This window comes from Penicillium solitum, assembly GCF_028829755.1.
Source record: "Penicillium solitum strain IBT 25940 chromosome Unknown utg000001l_segment0_segment0, whole genome shotgun sequence".
Lineage (NCBI taxonomy): Eukaryota > Fungi > Ascomycota > Eurotiomycetes > Eurotiales > Aspergillaceae > Penicillium > Penicillium solitum.
This window is the reverse complement of record NW_027072121.1, coordinates 4,937,554-4,956,467: the sequence shown is the minus strand read 5'-3', so window position 1 is coordinate 4,956,467 and position 18,914 is coordinate 4,937,554. Positions and strand designations below refer to the sequence as shown.

General features: G+C 47.3%; 8 protein-coding genes across 8 annotated transcripts; 3 read left to right on the top strand and 5 right to left on the bottom strand.

Moving 5' to 3' along the window:
• Window positions 1-848: 848 nt before the first annotated feature.
• N7455_001857 (uncharacterized protein) lies at window positions 849-1,242 on the bottom strand (the record flags this gene model as incomplete). The annotated part of the gene is made up of 3 exons (XM_040951463.1): window positions 849-852; window positions 905-1,073; window positions 1,128-1,242. 3 exons carry the CDS (start codon window positions 1,240-1,242, stop codon window positions 849-851), a joined length of 288 nt encoding a protein of 95 aa, XP_040818636.1.
• A 754-nt stretch (window positions 1,243-1,996) lies between these two features.
• Window positions 1,997-3,853, top strand: N7455_001856 (NAD(P)/FAD-dependent oxidoreductase; the record flags this gene model as incomplete). The annotated part of the gene is made up of 4 exons (XM_040951986.2): window positions 1,997-2,015; window positions 2,107-2,651; window positions 2,707-3,570; window positions 3,767-3,853. 4 exons carry the CDS (start codon window positions 1,997-1,999, stop codon window positions 3,851-3,853), a joined length of 1,515 nt encoding a protein of 504 aa, XP_040818177.2.
• A 99-nt stretch (window positions 3,854-3,952) lies between these two features.
• On the bottom strand, window positions 3,953-6,004 carry N7455_001855 (mediator of RNA polymerase II transcription subunit 17; the record flags this gene model as incomplete). Its single annotated transcript, XM_040950979.2, has 3 exons — window positions 3,953-5,226; window positions 5,291-5,676; window positions 5,733-6,004. The coding sequence occupies 3 exons, from the start codon at window positions 6,002-6,004 to the stop codon at window positions 3,953-3,955; spliced, it is 1,932 nt and encodes a 643-aa protein (XP_040818098.2).
• A 615-nt stretch (window positions 6,005-6,619) lies between these two features.
• On the top strand, window positions 6,620-7,561 carry N7455_001854 (SDR family oxidoreductase; the record flags this gene model as incomplete). Its single annotated transcript, XM_040951370.2, has 4 exons — window positions 6,620-6,930; window positions 6,980-7,087; window positions 7,156-7,312; window positions 7,376-7,561. 4 exons carry the CDS (start codon window positions 6,620-6,622, stop codon window positions 7,559-7,561), a joined length of 762 nt encoding a protein of 253 aa, XP_040818217.2.
• Window positions 7,562-7,796: 235 nt separating this feature from the next.
• Window positions 7,797-9,897, bottom strand: N7455_001853 (glycoside hydrolase family 1 protein; the record flags this gene model as incomplete). Its single annotated transcript, XM_040951482.2, has 5 exons — window positions 7,797-8,717; window positions 8,780-8,920; window positions 8,984-9,406; window positions 9,467-9,677; window positions 9,731-9,897. 5 exons carry the CDS (start codon window positions 9,895-9,897, stop codon window positions 7,797-7,799), a joined length of 1,863 nt encoding a protein of 620 aa, XP_040817619.2.
• Window positions 9,898-10,899: 1,002 nt separating this feature from the next.
• N7455_001852 (zinc-dependent alcohol dehydrogenase) lies at window positions 10,900-12,130 on the bottom strand (the record flags this gene model as incomplete). Its single annotated transcript, XM_040950981.2, has 3 exons — window positions 10,900-11,591; window positions 11,646-11,936; window positions 12,010-12,130. The coding sequence occupies 3 exons, from the start codon at window positions 12,128-12,130 to the stop codon at window positions 10,900-10,902; spliced, it is 1,104 nt and encodes a 367-aa protein (XP_040817960.2).
• Window positions 12,131-12,619: 489 nt separating this feature from the next.
• On the bottom strand, window positions 12,620-14,119 carry N7455_001851 (glycoside hydrolase family 76 protein; the record flags this gene model as incomplete). Its single annotated transcript, XM_040951428.2, has 3 exons — window positions 12,620-13,189; window positions 13,254-13,957; window positions 14,011-14,119. The coding sequence occupies 3 exons, from the start codon at window positions 14,117-14,119 to the stop codon at window positions 12,620-12,622; spliced, it is 1,383 nt and encodes a 460-aa protein (XP_040818603.1).
• A 1,781-nt stretch (window positions 14,120-15,900) lies between these two features.
• Window positions 15,901-18,645, top strand: N7455_001850 (putative glycosyl hydrolase; the record flags this gene model as incomplete). The annotated part of the gene is made up of 2 exons (XM_040951991.2): window positions 15,901-17,184; window positions 17,242-18,645. The coding sequence occupies 2 exons, from the start codon at window positions 15,901-15,903 to the stop codon at window positions 18,643-18,645; spliced, it is 2,688 nt and encodes an 895-aa protein (XP_040817725.2).
• Between the last annotated feature and the right edge of the window lie 269 nt (window positions 18,646-18,914).

Here is an 18,914-nt window from a genome sequence, read left to right as displayed (position 1 = left end):
ATTGCGCCAAACAAGTGATGCCACACACATTGTCACACGGTTTCACATACTAATATTTCTCATGTGTAACTTACTTGCCTCGCTCGGAAGCATCTGATCTGTAGCGGAGTGCCACACCAGTTCTAGGACTTCTACGGTGCCACTTGCATCTGTCCATACAACATATGGCCTGGGGCCACGTTTTTGGCGATCAGACGTTGTGCCTGCAGCCAGTTAACCCTTGTGTGTAGTGCTCCGTAGACCCCTTCGATTCCGCCTAAAAGGTACTTCATTGGGTGAAAGCTCTGGGTGCCACTGTCACAGTACAAACGATCTTACTATCGTCGAATACATGGACAACAGCAGAACTGAGGGCAAAAATACAATATCCTTGGATTTGATCCGGCATGGATAAAAAGTATCAGCGTAATGCTGTCATAGCGGGATGGGCTGATGCCTATGCGGATATCTTGTATTATTGCTGCTCCGAGTTCTTCGGCACCTTGTGTACGGTATTGACTACTTGCCCACTGTATCGATCCCGACGAACTCATTTAATGACTACTTGGAAAGGGTGTTCGATGGCGTATATTTCCGATCCAGTTGACCAAAATATGCGGCGAGTGTTGCCTACTAACAATATTATTTGCTTCGTTGGCAGCCGTAGTATGGAGCAACTCTCCATTCTTGAGTTGACCCCTTCTGAGAACTGCCTTTACGCTCTGGCGGTTGCTATGAGTGAATACGTATATTGTAGTATCCTAAATTGAATGATTTTCTGGTTGTGAATGCTTTCGAATCCATTTATAGCCGAAGCTTTACTACCAAATATAATTGTGCAGCTAGTGTCCTCTCGCGACCAGCATGATTTAGCTGCTGCATTGTCAGTTGCGAATTGTAACTTGATGGCAAGACTATTACTTACGCTGAGCATGAGTGACTACCCTCTGTCGCTGGGTCTTTGCACCCGCTCGAGCAGAGCTTGGGGTGGCCAACATCTCCAGGGTTCTTGCAATGGAATAGCACGTTCTTAAGGTCCTCCTTCTCTAGATCTGACCCCTTCAAAACATCCTTCAGATCATCCTCGGTGAAACCTATTATTTCTTATATTAGCCTGGTACGGTGATACGTGACGGGGAATAGGTTACCTTTGTCTTTAATCAGGACATCGGAGCAATAATCAAAGCTAGGAGTGCATGTCTTCGCTGCGAGGCCAGTTGTGGCCAGTGCAAAGACTGTAAGGAAAATAGAAGAAAGCTTCATTGTGAGGCAAATGAAATATTCAAGATATAACGAAAGGATGAAAATGAAAGGTGAAGTGGAAATGATTGAACTATTATAGCGAGGTCATCCCTCGAGATTGAAGACATGCGCTCATAAAACAAGCAATTCACATTTTTATTCTAAGGTTAAATAGTTGGTATGGAATGCTATCCGGAATGTAGTTACGCCATTTACATGCCTCACGTGGAGTTGCATATCCGGATCCGCGAAGGTACTTGGGTTTATCCATCGTCCCTAGAACCAACTGGCAAGGACCGCATCCAAAAGGAAAGACTAGTAAAGCTCGAAATCGTAAATCTTGACGCCGAGTATGCTATGCCATAAACGCCTCGACAATAGCCTTACCCAGCCAGTCTCCCGATATCTCTCCACGCCATTCCCTATGGTAAAATGGATAGGAAAATCTTCAACCCTATGTGAGTATGTTGTATAGAGGCCTGGAAATATTAGATTGGGTTGGAACAAGCAATGTAAATATTATAACGACAAAGACTTTGACGCTATCATTCCGACATCGGGATACGAGAAAGAATTCACTCTATTCCCACTTGGGCAGTCCTATCCTTTGAGATAAGATAAACCCCGCACGATGTCTACATCAATATATTTACTCCATACCAGCTCATATTTCTCAAAATCAAAGTAGGCATATTTATTTATGAGTAAAGAATCTATTGCAGTTTCTCGCCATTAGCCCGAACTATCAAACTCCGGGCCTTTTACATCGTCCGCGATGGCGCCGAATGATTCAGGTAATACAATGGACCCCCATTCTTAAAGTTGACTGATTTGATATTGTGCTCGACTCCGCCGCAATATAATTGGAAAGTTAACATAGTCCAGTCTTCAGCCTCGTCACGGCTGACCCAGGGCTGCCTCGACCCAATCCCACCGAGGCCTACTGGCAGCACATTCCACATGCTCTCGCTGACGTCCAATCGTCAAAATTGCCAACTGGCCGAGACTTTGCAATCATTGGATCCGGTATCACGGGTCTATCGGTAGCTAGATCCCTCTTGGAACGCCACCCTACTGCCACGGTAACCGTTTTAGAAGCCCGCGCCCTCTGTTCAGGTGCGACTGGGCGCAATGGTGGACAGATGGCTGCGAATGCCGGAGAGCAGTATATGAATCTTGCAGAGACTCATGGTGTCGAAACGGCGGGCAAGATTGTGGACTTCACATTCCGCAATTTGGAGAAGATGCAGGAATTGATTGAAGAGTATGACGCCGTGGAGTTGAGTGAGATGCAACGTCTGCGGAAGCTGCGAGTCTTTTTGACCCAGGGGAAGTTTGACGACTTCAAGAAAAGTATCGCGCGCTTGGAAGTGGATCATCCTTCTAAAAAGGGGCTGTATACAATATTGGATGCGGATGCTGTCCTTGAGGTAAGTCTTATTACCTATGTGGTCAGAAGATGGCATTCTGATCTTTTCCGTTTAGGAGTATGGAATTTATGGAGCGTCTGGAGGAGCACTGCTTCCTGCTGGAACAGTCTGGCCATATCGTCTTGTCACCAAAGTATTCGAGGCACTCTTAGAAAAATACCCAGGTCGCCTGACAATTGAGACACATACGCCGGTTGAGTCTGTTGAGCACATTTCAACACTTGCTTCGTCCGTCACGAATATCTATCCGTATACACTCCGCACTCCTCGCGGTTCACTACGAGCACGGACTGTAGTTCATTGCACCAATGGGTACAGCGGACATCTCCTTCCTCACCTGCGAGGGCTTGTCCATCCTTTCAAAGGCACAATGACAGTTCAAGATCCGCAGAATGCTGTGACAAATCAAGGCACGGCTGTGTCCTGGGGCTTCCACTACCCTCCATCCTATGATCCTGAAACCCAACGTCTTGGGTATGGACTGTATTACCTAGGGCAGAGTGCTAAGACCGGCTATTTCTACTTTGGCGGCGAGAATGCGCGTTTGGAGGAGTCGGTATCTGCAGATGACAGTTCTGTGGCCGACCACTCTGTTGAACACTTGGAAATAGTCCTCCCGCGATTCTTTGGCAAAAACGACAGATCTGATTGGCGTCTGATCAGTTCGTGGAGTGGAATTATGGGCTATTCCTCTGATGGTCTGCCAATGGTCGGACGATTGTCACCGAAGCTGACAGGGCGGGAAGGTGACGGCGAATGGATTGCTGCTGCGTTCAATGGATATGGTATGGCGAACAGCCTAATGAGTGGCGAGGCGTTGGCTTTGATGATTTTGGGCGAGGATGTGAGTGACTGGCTCCCAGTCGCATATGGACTGGGCGAAAAGAGACTCCGAGAGACGCTCACAGTCCCAACGGCCGTCAATGCGCTAAGTTCGAAGTTATAAGAGATTTTTTTCAAACGAAATTTCATTTCAATTCAGCCTTTTGTGGCCATGATTTGTACAGGGTATTAAAGTCTCTGTCTATTATTGATTTTTGCAAAAGAAGACGGCCATAAAAAAATTTTGCCTCGACCCACTTCACCTCGCGAGCTATCACGACTTTTTGCTTCAGGCAAAAAGTATTCAGAAACAAAAAGTTGGACTCGCGGGGAATCGAACCCCGGACCACTCCCATGCTAAGGGAGTATTATACCACTAAACCACAAGCCCTGTTATTGAAGATCGGGAGACGATTATCGGCTCAAGGCGGGCTAGGGTGGAGTGGTTCGGCCCGATAGTAATCTGCGCTCTCTGTGGGTCACGAACGTGACACATTGGTTGACACATAATCCATCAAAGAGGACTGCTTGGGGGATCCAGCAATAGGAGATGGTTTCCAAGTATGCGGCATTGAATGGTAAGCGGGCAATTCCCAATGCCCGCGCCCAGTTCCGTCAATACAGCGCACGGCGTAGATCTCGAGAGACAGTTCATGACGGGACAGAGCAATCTTCATCTTTTTTCGTTTTTCTGATTTTGAAGGGATCAGAAGTTCACCATGTTGAGGGTAAACCGCTTCCCAGGTGCGTTTTGCTTGGTCTTTGTCACTTTCGGGCTGTGGTAGGTTGCTGTTGGACGAGACAGCGAAAACAACATCAAGCAACAAGAGATGGGTGATGGCGGCTTCTACTTCTTCCCTATGAGAAAGTTTACCAGGAGACTCAAAGTCTGGGTACTTGGGCATATTGAACGACACATCAAAGCTGGTGCCGAAGGGTGGTGAGGAAAGGTTGGTGTGAATAGCGATTGAGAAAGAACTTAGAGGGGTCAAGATTTTGCCGTTGAATGTAGACAGCAAGGGGGTAAGGAACTGATCAACAAAGGCCTCCACTTCTGGGGTAGGAGAGGTTTGCCTCCTTCTTGCTGTTGAAAAGACTCTTGAGGTGTACGCTGGTGGTTTCAACCCTGCCGATTGCAAAACACCGAAGAGATCCTTCAGCAAGGACTGAAGCCAGCGTACATGCGACATATGCTTGATGTAAGCTAGAGCTGGCCGAAGAAGTTGATGCTCAGGAACAGGTCGCGTTTTCGGGGTCAAAGGCAGCGGAAGTAGAGTCCGACGGCGCAAGTTTTGACGGTGGGCGTATGCCAACAATATCCGGATCGTATGTGCCAAGCCCTCTGCAAGAGAATTTCCTTGCTGTGAGATATCATGTTCGGGTTCCGGGGTATCTTCGTCGGTATCAACCAAGTCCAGTAAAATTTCGAGATCATCGGAGGCAGGGATTTGAATGAGATTCTGACGTGTCGTCACGCCAAAGCTTGCGATCGCTCGAGCTTCTCGGACTAGCTCATGGAAGAGCTCCTCTTCATAAACGGTATCACGAGCTTGCAAAATACGATCCTCAATGGTTTCGTTGCCGTTGAAGGTAGAACGGGTCGGTTTAGAGCTTCCCGAAAGCCGGCCATTCTGTATCACTCGTACTCTGACAAAACGGGCTTTGGATGGGATCAATCCTTCGTCCAATAGCAAAGCTCCATCCTCAGCTCGGCGTAAGGAAGCAAGGCCACGGTCGCGGAAAACCGGCGTGGCTGTATTTGGTTGTGGTCAGCAGATGCTTCCTATTGTATCAATGTCACGCCAGTGCGCGCTCACCTTCAAGGAACCCATATTGCACGCCAAGCGATTGTTTTTCGCTTGGGAGACGGGAAACTTTCCATCCTTTGTCCTTAACAGCCAACACCTCGTTCCAGTATCGAGTCTCCGACGCGACTTCGGTCTCAAGTCTAGAGGCGGCCTGCAGAAGCTTGTTTGCGGCCGCATTAAAATTTTGGATCCGCCAACCTCTTGATACTGCTGATATGTCTTTGGTTTTAGATTCCGGTTTCGGGGGAGGGTTCACGACCTCGGCATTGAGCGAACCGAGGGGTGCGACTTGCTTGAGGAAGGCCGACATGGAGGTTTCGGCCTGACGCGGGGCTTGCTTGGAGAGCAAAAGGGAGACGAAGTCGAGGGCGAACATGGTCTCCATGTGAGCTTGCCTGAAAATTTGTCAGTTCTCACGTTGAGGGCATGGCTTCAGTACCGTTAGACTCACATGGCGAACTGAGTGATCTCGGCACGCCGCTTGTACAGTTGCTCCAAGCGCTCCGTCGAGTCAAGATCACTCGCATCTTGGTCACTCTCATCTACCTCATCCAGGCCATATTTTTCTTCCTCCTCAGCAATCTTGTTTCGAAGAACATCTTCGTTCACCTCGCGAAAAGAGCCCCACTGATTGTTGATTTGCGCGATCTCCACAGGCAATGTATCTGGACGGTCACGCTTCTCAGGGATGGGGCGCAAAGGCAGGGTGAAGGAGTCGGCCATGACGTCAATACACCTAAAGGACCACCCTCTGCGAAACTTAGCAAAACCAATGGCTTGAGAGGGAAAAGAAAGAAGAACAAGTGGACGACCTGGTAGGGGACCTCAATTCGGTGACGTAAGTTGCACGTGATCGTCCCTACCATTGAGATAGGATGTCACTTACAGTTGACTTTCGTTCCCCCATTATTGTTAACATTTGTATTTTCTTTTCCTATCCTAGAAATAAAACAGTAATCTTAGTAACTTGCTGTGCATTAAGTTCCACAGAACTGTAAAAATAGTCACTGTGGGAAAAATCAATGTCACAAAGTGCAATATATATGTTTGTAGTCGTCCACAATATTGGTCCTTCTTTGCAGCTAATAAACAATGTCAATTCAATGCCAATTCCCAGAAGTTATATCCGACCGGAAATTAATGGAGATATATATATCCATGCATGTATCCTAGGTAAATTAAGCATTTAAGCACATGTATGTAGTGGACCTGGCACTCCCACTGTTTACCTGAGAGTCACCCGGGTTCCCCACCATACTTTCTACGTAACCATTGCACCTCAAACCTCCCATCCTATACCTGCCAGTCAAGTTTCTCTGGACATTACCCTCCTAATCTATGGCGTCCTATCTAGTGACTGGCGCTTCTCGAGGGCTCGGGTTGGCGCTGGTCACCCGTCTAGTGACATTGCCCAAAACTGCGGTGGGGACAATCATCGCCACCACGCGCCAGGACAATTCTGCTCGATTGAGGGAAATTGCAGATACCTCAGCGTGGCGAGTGCAGATTGTCAATTTAGATGTCACTGATGAATCCAGTGTAAAAGATGGGGTGGCGGCAGTAGAGCGCCAACTGCAAGGGAAAGGGCTTGACTATTTAGTCAACAACGCGGGAGTGAGTGACAGGTCCCCAACAGGACTGGAAGGAATGTGAGTTGGATATCTTGTCGGAAACCTTGCTATGATACTAATTTCATAGGGACAATCTAAATGAGACCTTTAATGTCAATGTCACTGCGCCACATCTTGTATCGCGCGCTTTCCTGCCACTTTTGCGCAAGGGCGAGAAGAAAACAGTAATCAACATGTGAGAACATTGGAATGAAACTATATGTGCATTTTTATGCTACTATAAGAGGCTGACCCAAATAAAAGATCGACCACTTTAGGCTCCATAGCTATGGCTGATGCGTTTCGGCCCCTGTTGTCACCGGCATATAAGATCTCAAAGGCCGCATTAAACATGCTCACTGTGCAATATGCCCAGCAATATGCGAATGATGGCTTCACCTTTCTTGCAATCAGTCCTGGTGTAAGTCAAGCCTTTCGTATTATTCGTTAATCGCAAATTTCGCCAATTTACTAACATCAAAAGTGGCTTCGCACTGACCTTGGTGGCTCTCGAGCTGATCTTCCGGTTGAAGTAGGTGCGGAGAAGGTCCTGGATATCATACAAAAGGCAACACCGGAGCAGAACGGGAAATTTGTAAACATACATGTCCCTGGATGGGAGACGCGAGAGGGTCCAAACCAATATGATGGCAAAGAGATCCCTTGGTAATTAGGTGGGGCATATTTCGACACTTTACTTGAAATAGTATCACGCCAGGAAAGAACGAATAATCAGAGGAACAGAATGGATTAATTCATACCTCATAGAGGAGATCCTATGTGCTACTAGTAATTTCCTTTCGTATTATATACGGCTATTGTGGGAAATGTGATTCAATTTGCTTGTTCATCGAGTCGATCCTAAATTTATCACTCTAGCTCCTTGAAATTCACTATGGGCCACCTCAGTCTTTGTTCGGCTGTCGAGTTTTCACAAAATCAACCAAGTCAAAGAAGCTCTTCTTGTAGTATCGCTGCTGGGTCGTGCGATTGACCGCCTGAATGCCGAATTGCTGCGTGTAATCTCCAAATTCCCAATTGTCAACGAAGCTCCAAGCAAGGGCTCCCATAACATGCACACCATCTTCATATATTGACTTGAGAATTTCAGACATGAAGGAAAGATAATAGACGCTGCGTGGAGAGTCAAAAAGCTGATCAGAGAGCTCCTCCGATTCCGCTTCTGCGTGTACCGGGAACCCAAACTCTGACACCAGAATTGGGCTTCGGAAAGTGTTCCACAAGTAGAAGAGATACTCTCGGAAATGTGTTGGTGTGATATACACGTATGATTCGGAGCGATACCCAATGTTCCATCCATAAACATTCTTTGTTTCTTGCTTGACGCAATATGGGAAAAGTTCATTCGAGCTTGATTGGTTGGCAGCGCAAGCCTCAATGCCTTCATTGGCTGGGGACACTACTGTAGCGGTATACGGATCGATACCAAAAAAGTCGGATGTGTTGTGAATGTGTTTCAGTTCGGACTTGCTCAAGGGCTTGGCTCCAGGAAGTGTGTATAACACGGATTTTGGGTATTGTTTACCCAAGAAGATCGGATTTGCGAAAATACCCAGTTGCATTTCTTGGAAGCGATCAGCTGCCAGGACATGGCTAGAGTTTTTCGGATCTTTAGGCACTCCAAAGTTGTCGTTGAACTTTATGCCAATCTTCCCTGTAGCTTTCAACGTATCATGATAGAAGTGATAGACCTGAGCATGTGCTTTGACAACGTTGTCTGCTCCTTTGAAATTGAATGCGTAAAGCAGGGGCTCATTAAAGGTCACCCAAATTGGGACCCGGTCTGCATAATGAGAAAGAAGAACCTGGAAAGTTAGCCACGTCAGACTAGCTTGAGGATTGATTACTTGTAGAATAGAAATCATACCTTTCCATAGTTGACAAATGCGTCGACAAAAGTTTCATTTTGATAGCCGCCATTGTTGTAGCCAATATCTGGGTGTTTCGTGATATTGTCGCTGGCGACAAACATCAATGGGCTGTCGAAATGAAGCATCGTAACCACCGGCTGCAATTACGGTTAGAATACTAGAATTTGAAGGGATATACCGAGATTTCTGAGATTATTTACCGTCATTCCTGCATCGAGGACTGTGTCAATCAAGTCATTATAATGATCAATGCCGTGTTGATTGACAGGTGTTCCTGGTAGAGCAAAAGGCAAAATCCGCGTCCAGGGAATTGTAAAGCTGTAGTACTCCACGCCCATCGCAGCTAGTCGCTGTATATCTTGCTTATACAAGAAATAGTTTTCGTTGGTGACATAGTCCTTCGGCTTGTCGTCGGATACCAATTTCTCGAGCAACGAAGGTCCTCGGCCATCCAACCCAATAGCGCCTTCAATCTGGGCTGCACTCCCTGCAACACCAAACACAAAGTCTTGGGGGAAATTATAGCAGTCTGTGGGACCAAAGTAGTCGCGCGGTGGCAAGACTAGCTCACTGCTGGGCACAGGTGTGGGACTAACAGTTGTCGAGAATAAGCCAGTGGTGGTCTAATGGAGTGAGCATCAACTCCGTTTTAAAGAGAAAACATCTCGGGGCACACGACATACATAGTTGTGAAGATCTGCCTGTAGCCACATCGAGGACCATGCAGCTTGTCCATATGGGTCCTTCGTGTCAGTTGCACTGATACTGGTTTGATCTGGAACCCAACTGCCCCACGTTGAGGTTGACCAGCTGGTGGTTAAATGCTTGACTACGTCCGTATAAGGCGCGGCATATTTCCTTGTTGTCGTCGGGGAAGGAACCGAGGTTGCATATCTCATACTCTAATTAGCAAGCGATAGTGTAAACTAGATGTAAGCATTTCTTACCGAACTGTCTCATTCAAAGTATAAGAGAAGGGCTGGAAGTGGTACTTCGGGGTCACATTCGACTGTGTACATTGTGGTCGAGCGGAGTAACCGGTTGTTGTCACGTATACTTCCTGTGCCTGTGTGGCTACAGCCAAAGCAACAAGGGAAATGAACGGCACCCGCATTTCTGAGGAGACTATTAGACAGTTTTGCCGTCTTACACGTAGGAAGCGGTCCTTTCAAATAAAGATCTCCCCTTAAATAAGACTTCCCCCTCAGACGGCAGTGGGTGTGCCGGCTAATTGTCGGCCCATGGGAGCAGTACTAGATGGATGGCGCCAAACTCAAATTAAGTCAATTGGAATGCATCCGGTGCCACAGCGTCACGTATCTAGCCTTTAAGGGTGCTGATCGGCAGACAGAGCCGGTGAGCACTTACAATGTCCGATTACATCTACTACTTGGGGTATTCCCCCGGCTTCTCCGCATTGTGCGCCTGCAGATCCCCATCTGGTAAACTTGGGGAAAGAAGGTCGAGCCGGAAACATATCCTAAATAGAAACCTCGGCCCGAAGACATTGACAACATTTCGCGATATTTAACTGTCACGTCATATCAACGCGTCTATATATTGTAATACTCTAGTCGTATCCCCTCTTGAGAATAACCGGAGCGGCCCGCTATTATCCCTATCTCGGTCGTTCGAGCACAGTCACATTTATTAAAATTTAACATTATTTATTTCATATATAGTTCCTCGAAAGGTTACTGGAATATGGACCGCGAATATGTCGGTAAAAAGCACTGGAGGTTACAATGTAGCGCTGTATATTTGCTTCAGATTTATGTAGCATTAATAGGCTGCACTTCCATCAAACTGGGCTTGTGGTTTAGTGGTATAATACTCCCTTAGCATGGGAGTGGTCCGGGGTTCGATTCCCCGCGAGTCCATTTTTTTTGCGCTTTTGTTTTTACTTTTTTGCTTACCTCAATTCCGAGTGTGGGCATTTCCTTTTTGCGTATCGTTTTTTTGGAGGGACTACTTTATGGTTAATTGAAGTGTGTTGTTTCTATAGAGTAGTTTAAATTGAAACCAAGTTCCCTAAATTATGGTGGATGAATGAAACATGTGATTTGCAGAACGGTTCAACGGAAGCAAATCCGCACGGATATATAGATCCACCCATCTACTCCTCCCAGTTGAAATTGATAACAATCCGTCCGGCCACCTCCCCCTTCCGTAGTTGTTCCACAGCCTCGGGCATGCGATTTAGTGGATAGACTTCACAAATTTGCTTCAAAGCCCCTCGCCGTGCGAAATCCAATGCCATGGCAGTATCACTCCGGCTACCGACAAGGGTGCCCTTGATGGTAAGATTTTTGAAGATATACTGACAGGGATCGGCTCCTATCGTCATCGACCCTGAAGTAGGAAGACCGATACACATCACAATGCCTCCTATCCGGTCTCCGATAAATGAAACTGCTGTTTTATAAGCAGCAGGGGCTGTCACAAACACCCCATGAGCCCCAACCCCGTCGGCAATTTCAATCACAGCTTTGGCAGGATCAGCAACTTCCTTGAAATCCACAAAGGCCTCTGCGCCCATCTCCAGCGCCAATTTGTGTTTGGATGCTCCCGTATCTACCACGATCGGACGCATTCCCATGCCTTTAGCCAGCTGTACACCTTGAATCCCCACACCACCACCACCGCCGGGGAAAACAACCCAAGCCCCCGATCGAAGATTAGACTCGATCAGAGATCGGTACATAGTGCTGGCACTACACATAATTGGGCCGGCAATTTCATCGGAAACCCCATCTGGAATTGGCGATGCATATCGTGCCGGTGATACCAAGTATTGCTGGTAAGTACCTGATATAATAAGCCGCAGTCCAGACCATCAGAAATGATTCAAGTTAGCCTTACCTGCCGTCTGCAGACCAGTGAGAATTCCGCCCTTGCAGTATGTCTCCTTGTCATCCCAGCAAAGTGCACAGGACCCGCATGTATCCATCATGGGTTTGATTCCGGCTCTATCGCCTAACTTGAAAGTCTTGACGTTGGCTCCAACTTTGACCACTACACCCGCACCTTCATGACCCGGTGATCGCACACCAAACGCTGACATGAACGGGAGACCTAGGTCTCCTTGCATCATATGGATGTCGGACGAGCAAAGTCCAGTGTAATTGAGCTTGATCAAAACATCGTCGGGGCCTATATAAGAGCATTAGTGGACGCCACCTTGTGCATTGGAATAATTGACACTCCAATAAAGATTGGGTTTTACCTGGTTGTGGCACAGGGACCATTTGTACCTCGACATGGAAATCGGGGCCTTCGTTGACCACCACCCCCGCTTTACAGTGTGTGGGAATCTCGACTTGAGAATGATCCATGATGGAACCCATGTTTTGATGATCTGTATTGCGAAAGCTCGAGGATGCAATGGTTTGGCTAGAGAGTCGTTCGATTGACACTATATAAAAGAATTTAGAAGAGAAAGCCGAAATCACTCCGCGATAGGAAGCTGGGGAAATACAAAATGCACCGTGATTGCAACGTATGCAACCCCTCTTTTTGCTGGCCTCATAGTAAATGGCTTGGCTTGACTGAGGAGTAGGTACATCTGTATGCGGAGATGCATATGCATCTTAACCGCCGGGATGCCCGCTTTGCATCGGGCAAGCAGAATCGACGGAATTGCGGGAATCCGGAGAGATAAAACAGGGCAATTTAGAGCGAGAATAATATGTCAGATTCCAAAAGATTATTCACAAAAATGTCACTAATCACGTCTAGAAATTAATATAAGAGAATAAGAGTCGCAAATGCGATAGAGAGCCAAAAAAAAAAGGAAAAAGAAAAAAGAAAAGAAAAGAAAAGAAAAGAAATCAAGTTCACTCCCAAATGAGCCATCCAGTGGAACCGCCAATGCCAATCATGAATAGCACGGTCAAAATGCCCGCACCAGCCTTGTCGCCTGAAGTTATGTCGTAGTCGAGACCGGGCGGAATTTTCTTTTCGGGCTTAGTACCAGCATTCGGATTGCCTTTACTCGTCCCACCGTCGTCTTTGGTGACCGGGGCTGCCACGCGCGTGATCAGATTCGCTTGAATCACTTCAAGGGCAGCCATCTGCTGACCAAAGTCCTTTGTCTTATCCCACTTTTGCTCTGTCCACTTGAGACCACACACATTCTTGTTGATACCACCGGTACAAGTCTTGGCAGCTGCCTGTGCAGAGGCTCCTAGCCGTTTCATGATTGTGTCGTATGCGAAAGGGGCCATCTGAGCAGTTTGAGCCATCCAGCGGGAAAGATATCCCTTGAAAGACCGCTGGTCGACCATGCAAGTATTGACAGTCTCACAGGCTCGCTCGTACATAACGTTGGGTGGGTCGTGAGAAAAGAAAACACTGGAAGCATTGATGATCTTCTCGGTGCGCTCCTTCCATTTGGGTTCTTCGGTCTGTTTAGAATGTTAGATTATGTTTCGAAGTATCGGAAGACATCGAAATATGGAGTTCACTCACCAAGTTATACATATTAGCTGCGCCAAGCAAGTATACCCCAGCGTTGTAAGTCCATTCAATCTGGTTGATTGGCTTGCACTCAGTGAGGTCACTAGCTCCATCCAAGAAGCGATACTCGGGGGTCATGAATCCAACTTCGGCAGTCCAGTCCCAGGCCTTTTCAGCCCAATCCTGGTACGTTTGATTGTTGGTGTACTTTGCCAGGCGAGAAGCAAGATTGAAGAATCCGCCAGTGGAGATGGTGTTTTTATAATTGTAGCCATTGTTCCACGTGAAAATCTGCCAGCGCAAGCCACCCCCACACGAAGAAGTATCCCACCGGGGAGCTTGAGTGTTGAAGACGGCCTGGGCCATTTCAAGCCATTGGGGCTGGCCCTCTGGCGGGTTTGGGAAGTTTCGCTCCGCTGCAGTCATAGCAGCGAAGGCCCAAAAGACTTGGTCGTCATTTCCTTCGGTTTTGCTCTGGTTGGCTGGCATGAATGCTTTGTTCTCTCCAGCCTGCCAGAGCAAACCTTGAGTCGTGATATCGTTCCAAGTATCATCGCCCGTGTAGAACCAGTAATCGATTAGGGAGTTGAACATGGCACCCGCCTCCCACCAGTAGTATGGATCCGGCAAATTACCTGGGTTGTCACCAGGATTCATACCAGTGTAGTAGCTCATCATGTTGCTGGCGACAAGTTTGGCTGCCTTCTTAATAGAATCTTTTGATTTGAATTAGTCGCTGCCCATAGAAAGGTTACAGAAGGATACCTACCTCCATCCTCAAGGTCCAGCTCTATTGCTTGCACAGTTGAAGTGCCCAGTAGAGCTGCGGCCAGCAAACTCATCCATGAAGGTTGTGATGCATAATTGAAAACGCGCATGGCAGCTGATATACCGATTGGCCTGAGATGAAAGTGGATAGTAAATTCCTTTGAGCTTGGTTCAAAGAAGAACAGCTAAGCTTGAATCTTCTAAGGATGCTATCCAACGTGGGTAGCGACACGTCCCCGAAAACCAATGCCGTTATTGAAAGAATCGGAGTCAATTGCCTATCGACACAACTATGAGGCTTAAGAAATCGTAAGGTTGAATAGTATAGCTTGCCTCCAATCGTTGGCGAGATGAGGATATAGAGAGATGAAGAAAAGCCGCCGAGCCAACATTAGACTCCCCAACATAGAAGTGAGAGGGGGATGTATGTGTGTGTGTGGATTGGACGACCACATTCCAACCGCGTAGGAGCACTGGCATGGTAACAAGGCGTGGTTCCCCGGACCATTTGCACCTCCTGTAGGGGGAATTGCACCAAAGTACTTGCGATTTTTGACTGCATCAAGCATGAAACCCACAATTACAATGTAGTTTTATCCAAGATTGGATGAGAAGATGACAAGATTGCAACGCGCAGTCTCTCATTTCCATGGTTTCCATGTTGGTGCTCCACGATAAGGGATCGCTGTGACATTCCAGAGCAGCTGTCAAACAGATCAATTTGATCAACCTTGGAACCGAAGAAAACTGACGAATCACCGAGGGGTATGATTGATCAGAGGAGACAGTGGATAAGGGGTGTAGACAGGGCAGTCTAGGGCCGCAAACGAACGCGATGCAACAATTGACGCATTCCGGTGTTGTAACCTGTACCCCTGTCCGGTAGGGGCCCACGCCCCGTCGCCTGTCCTTGCACGCGTGAATTAGAAGTACAATTACATTGTTACTTTTCTCTCATCTGGAAGAGTATCACGTTACTTGTAAAAAAAAAGAAAACGCAAACCGTGTTGAAGGAGTTGTCGTACAACGTAGGGGTTAGAGCCTACGAGGTCTGGGCATACCGCAGGGGGAGCCCCTAAGGGAGGCTATGTACGTTGCAAGAAAGATTTTCTGAGCCAGTCCCTAGGCAGTCAATTTTTTAAAAGAGTAGAATCATGCGAGTCTTCCGAGGACTACAGTAAGTACCTTGGAAGAATATTTGCTGGATGTGAAAACTGATTGGAGCCTTAATGCCTTACTGCCTGAATTCCTTTATGCGTTCATGCCTTGGTGCCTTGGTGCCGTAACACTGTGTTAAGGCCTAAAACTATGGCCTGATCCATCAGGCACGAACTATCGCGAAATCATTTCCACATTGCTACGGAGTGCGGATATTCTAGGAACAAGATTCCTTTTTATTTCAGACCTTGAATTCGATAAAGCCAAGAGATCTGCACGGCAGGATGGAACACCCGCAAACTAACCCCAAGAGGACTAAGAAGAGAAGAGTCTGATAAATAGGTAAGGCCCGAATAGGAATATGGTCAGTTCGTTGTCTCTCATCGGAGCAGAACTGACCCCCGATCACTCTCACAGCTCGGACGCTGAAGTTTCTTAGCAACTCTGTTAGGAAGTACCCCTGGTAATCTTACGCAGAACCGGGAAATATTGCATGTTTGCCGAAATGTCCGTATCAACTAGTCCTAGCCCAGAAAGTCGTCGGAGAACATAATCCAAACAAGACAACCTATAATCCTACGGTCGTATAAACCTTCCATCGCGTGACGCAGTGTTACTTTGATCCCAACGCCACTTCGTGGGTTTTATATTTTAAATGAACAAGCAGTCGCATGCATTCTTGCAATACGAGCTCAACATCACTGTTGGCCTCTGAAGGAACAGAGCAGACGAAATGATCATGTTCAAGAATATGAGTAAACTGTGCATAGCACTGGCCATCAGTGCCGGTGCCTGTGTAGCGGCTACCGAATCCAAACCCCTTGTCGCCTCTGCTGGCGACATTGCTACTATCCCAGGATGGTACCTCCAATCGTCGACCAAAGTATCAGGTGGGATGGATGTACTCTCCGAACCAGGAAAAGATGTCTCATCATGGTATCGGGTTGGTGCTCGTGGCACTGTTATGGCTGGGCTTATTGAGAATGGGGTATACAACGAGACAGACTTGTTCTACTCGGACAACATGGAATCAGCCGCTGATCCCTCCACATTCGATGCACCATGGCTTTATCGAGAAGAGTTTACATTGAACCCATCCACGGGGCAATACTTTACCCTTAAGACACATGGAATCACATCCAAGGCAGACATATATCTGAATGGAGTGCTCATTGCATCAAGTGACCTGCAGCAAGGCACCTATGGCGGCCACCGGTACAACGTGACAGAGCATATTGAAGATGGAGCCAATTGTCTTCTCATTCGCGCGTACCCAACGAACTATCTTCGTGATTTTGCCCAGGGGTTTGTGGACTGGAATCCATACCCAGCCGACAATGGCACCGGCATTTGGCGAAATGTGGAGGTTTCTCAGACTGGTGCGGTCTCGATGTCACCGTTCCGCGTCCTCACCGATCTTACTCACTCTACCTCTGGGCCGGTGAAGGTCACCTTTCGAACTGATTTGACTAACCACGAATCAAGTGGTCATCAGGTGACGATCAAAGGCACCGTCAAAGGGCCAGATGGCTCCGCAATTGTGCATATTAGCGAGACTTTTGACTTAAAGTCGAACGAAGAAAAGACGGTGTCTATAAATGTGTCAATCGAGGACCCTGATATTTGGTGGCCTGCACTTTGGGGTGAGCAGCCTTTATACACAGTACAGGCCAGCGCCATCATTCAGAAACCCCAGAAGTTGGTGTCAGATAGTTCAATCCCCCAACAATTCGGAATTCGCCATGTGTCATCGAAGTTGAACAACCACAATGATACCGAATTCTCTGTCAATGGCGAGACCTTCCAGGTCATCGGAGCTGGATATGGGCCAGATATCTTTTTGCGATTCGATATTGACCGGGTAAAGAAGATTTTCGCCTACATGCTGGACATGGGGCTCAATACTGTGCGCTTGGAGGGAAAACAGGAGCACCCGGAGCTTTATGACCTTGCAGATAAAATGGGGATGATGGTCCTGGCGGGATGGGAATGTTGTGATAAATGGGAAGGATGGACGGTAAGTCTTCTCAGCACTCTACCGGAGACACCAGACCACTGACAAATGAAATCATAGTACAATGACGAGGCCGACGGTGTCAAATGGGGAAAAGCAGACTACCCGGTTGCGAAAGCAGCAATGCTACACGAGGCAGAGATGATGCAAAGCCATGCTTCGATGCTTGGATTCTTGGTGGGCTCGGATTTCTGGCCAAATGAGCAGGCCACCGAGATTTATCTAGATGCCCTAAAAGTTATGGATTGGCCCAACCCAATCATTGCATCAGCCAGCAAGCGTGGTTACCCCGAAGCCCTTGGACCATCTGGAATGAAGATGGACGGCCCGTACGATTGGGTACCCCCGAATTACTGGTACAATGACAAAGAAGGAGCAGCATTTGGCTTTGGGTCTGAATTGGGCGCCGGAGTCGGAACGCCTGAGATGGGCAGCCTGAAAAAGTTCATGACTGATGACGAGCTGGAAACACTCTGGAAAGAACCAAATGCAGACCAATATCATATGTCCCGCTACGACTCGCAGTTCTATGACAGGAAGCTCTACAACAAGGCTCTAGTTGCCCGATACGGAAAGCCTACCAGCCTGGAAGACTACATCATCAAAAGCCAGATGGCAGATTATGAGGCTACCCGAGTCCAGTTTGAAGCGTACGGAGCGAAGCAAAATGCCACTCGACCTGCCACAGGAGCTATTTATTGGATGTTAAATAGTGCCTGGCCAAATCTGCATTGGCAGTTGTTCGATTACTATCTCAGCCCTATGGCAGCGTACTTCGGCACCAAGGTTGGAGCCCGCGTGGAGCACGTGGCTTATGATTACGAGAGCCATGAAATTTGGCTCATTAACCACTCGCTTGATAAGAGCGGAAATCGGCAAATCAAGGTAGACTTCATTGATGCAAATGGCAAAGAACTATCCGGGGCTACAGTGGAGAGCAACACAAATCCCCATTCCTCAAAGGTGGTAGCTTCGCTTGCCGGAATTAAGAAAGTCAAAGATGTTGGCTTCCTCCGTCTTACGCTCAGCGATTCTAAATCTCAAGCTGTCCTTAGCCGCAATGTTTACTGGCTCTCTTCTACCACGGATGTCTTGAACTGGTCAAAGTCTAACTGGTACACCACACCAGTTACGAAGTTTACCAAATACACCAAGCTAGAGGCACTAAAACCGGCTACTTTGAAAGCTTCACTACACAGCGTGGAGTTGGCATCAGACGATGGTTTGACTCATGCCGAGGTCGTGCTCGAAAACCAATCCGCAGGACCGGCAGTTTTCATTCGTCTGAATGCTATCAATACCTCCGAAAACGCGGAGATTGCACCGATTTATTGGTCTGACAACTATGTAACTCTTTGGCCGAAAGAACAGCTACGGTTGACTGTTGCATTTGAAGGAGATATCAAGAATACTCTGATCGAAATCACAGGAAGAAATGTGGGAAAAGTGAGCGTCAAGGCTTAGGATGTGAGTTAATTCCATGGAGGCTTCCATCTAGCCCAATGGATGATGTGAATTTGTATTAAGAGTCAATATCTTGCTTGTGAATGAAGAAGTTTGTAGCTTACTTGCTATATAAAGCCTTTCCAAATCTTGAAAACAATGTTCATTAAATACAGTGGTAATTGCAGTATGAAGAATCCCTCTCCCACTTTCTGGGGTTTATGTAACTATATCACGGTTATACATGCATGTATTATAAAGGATTCTTTTACTATAGCTGAAGCTATCCT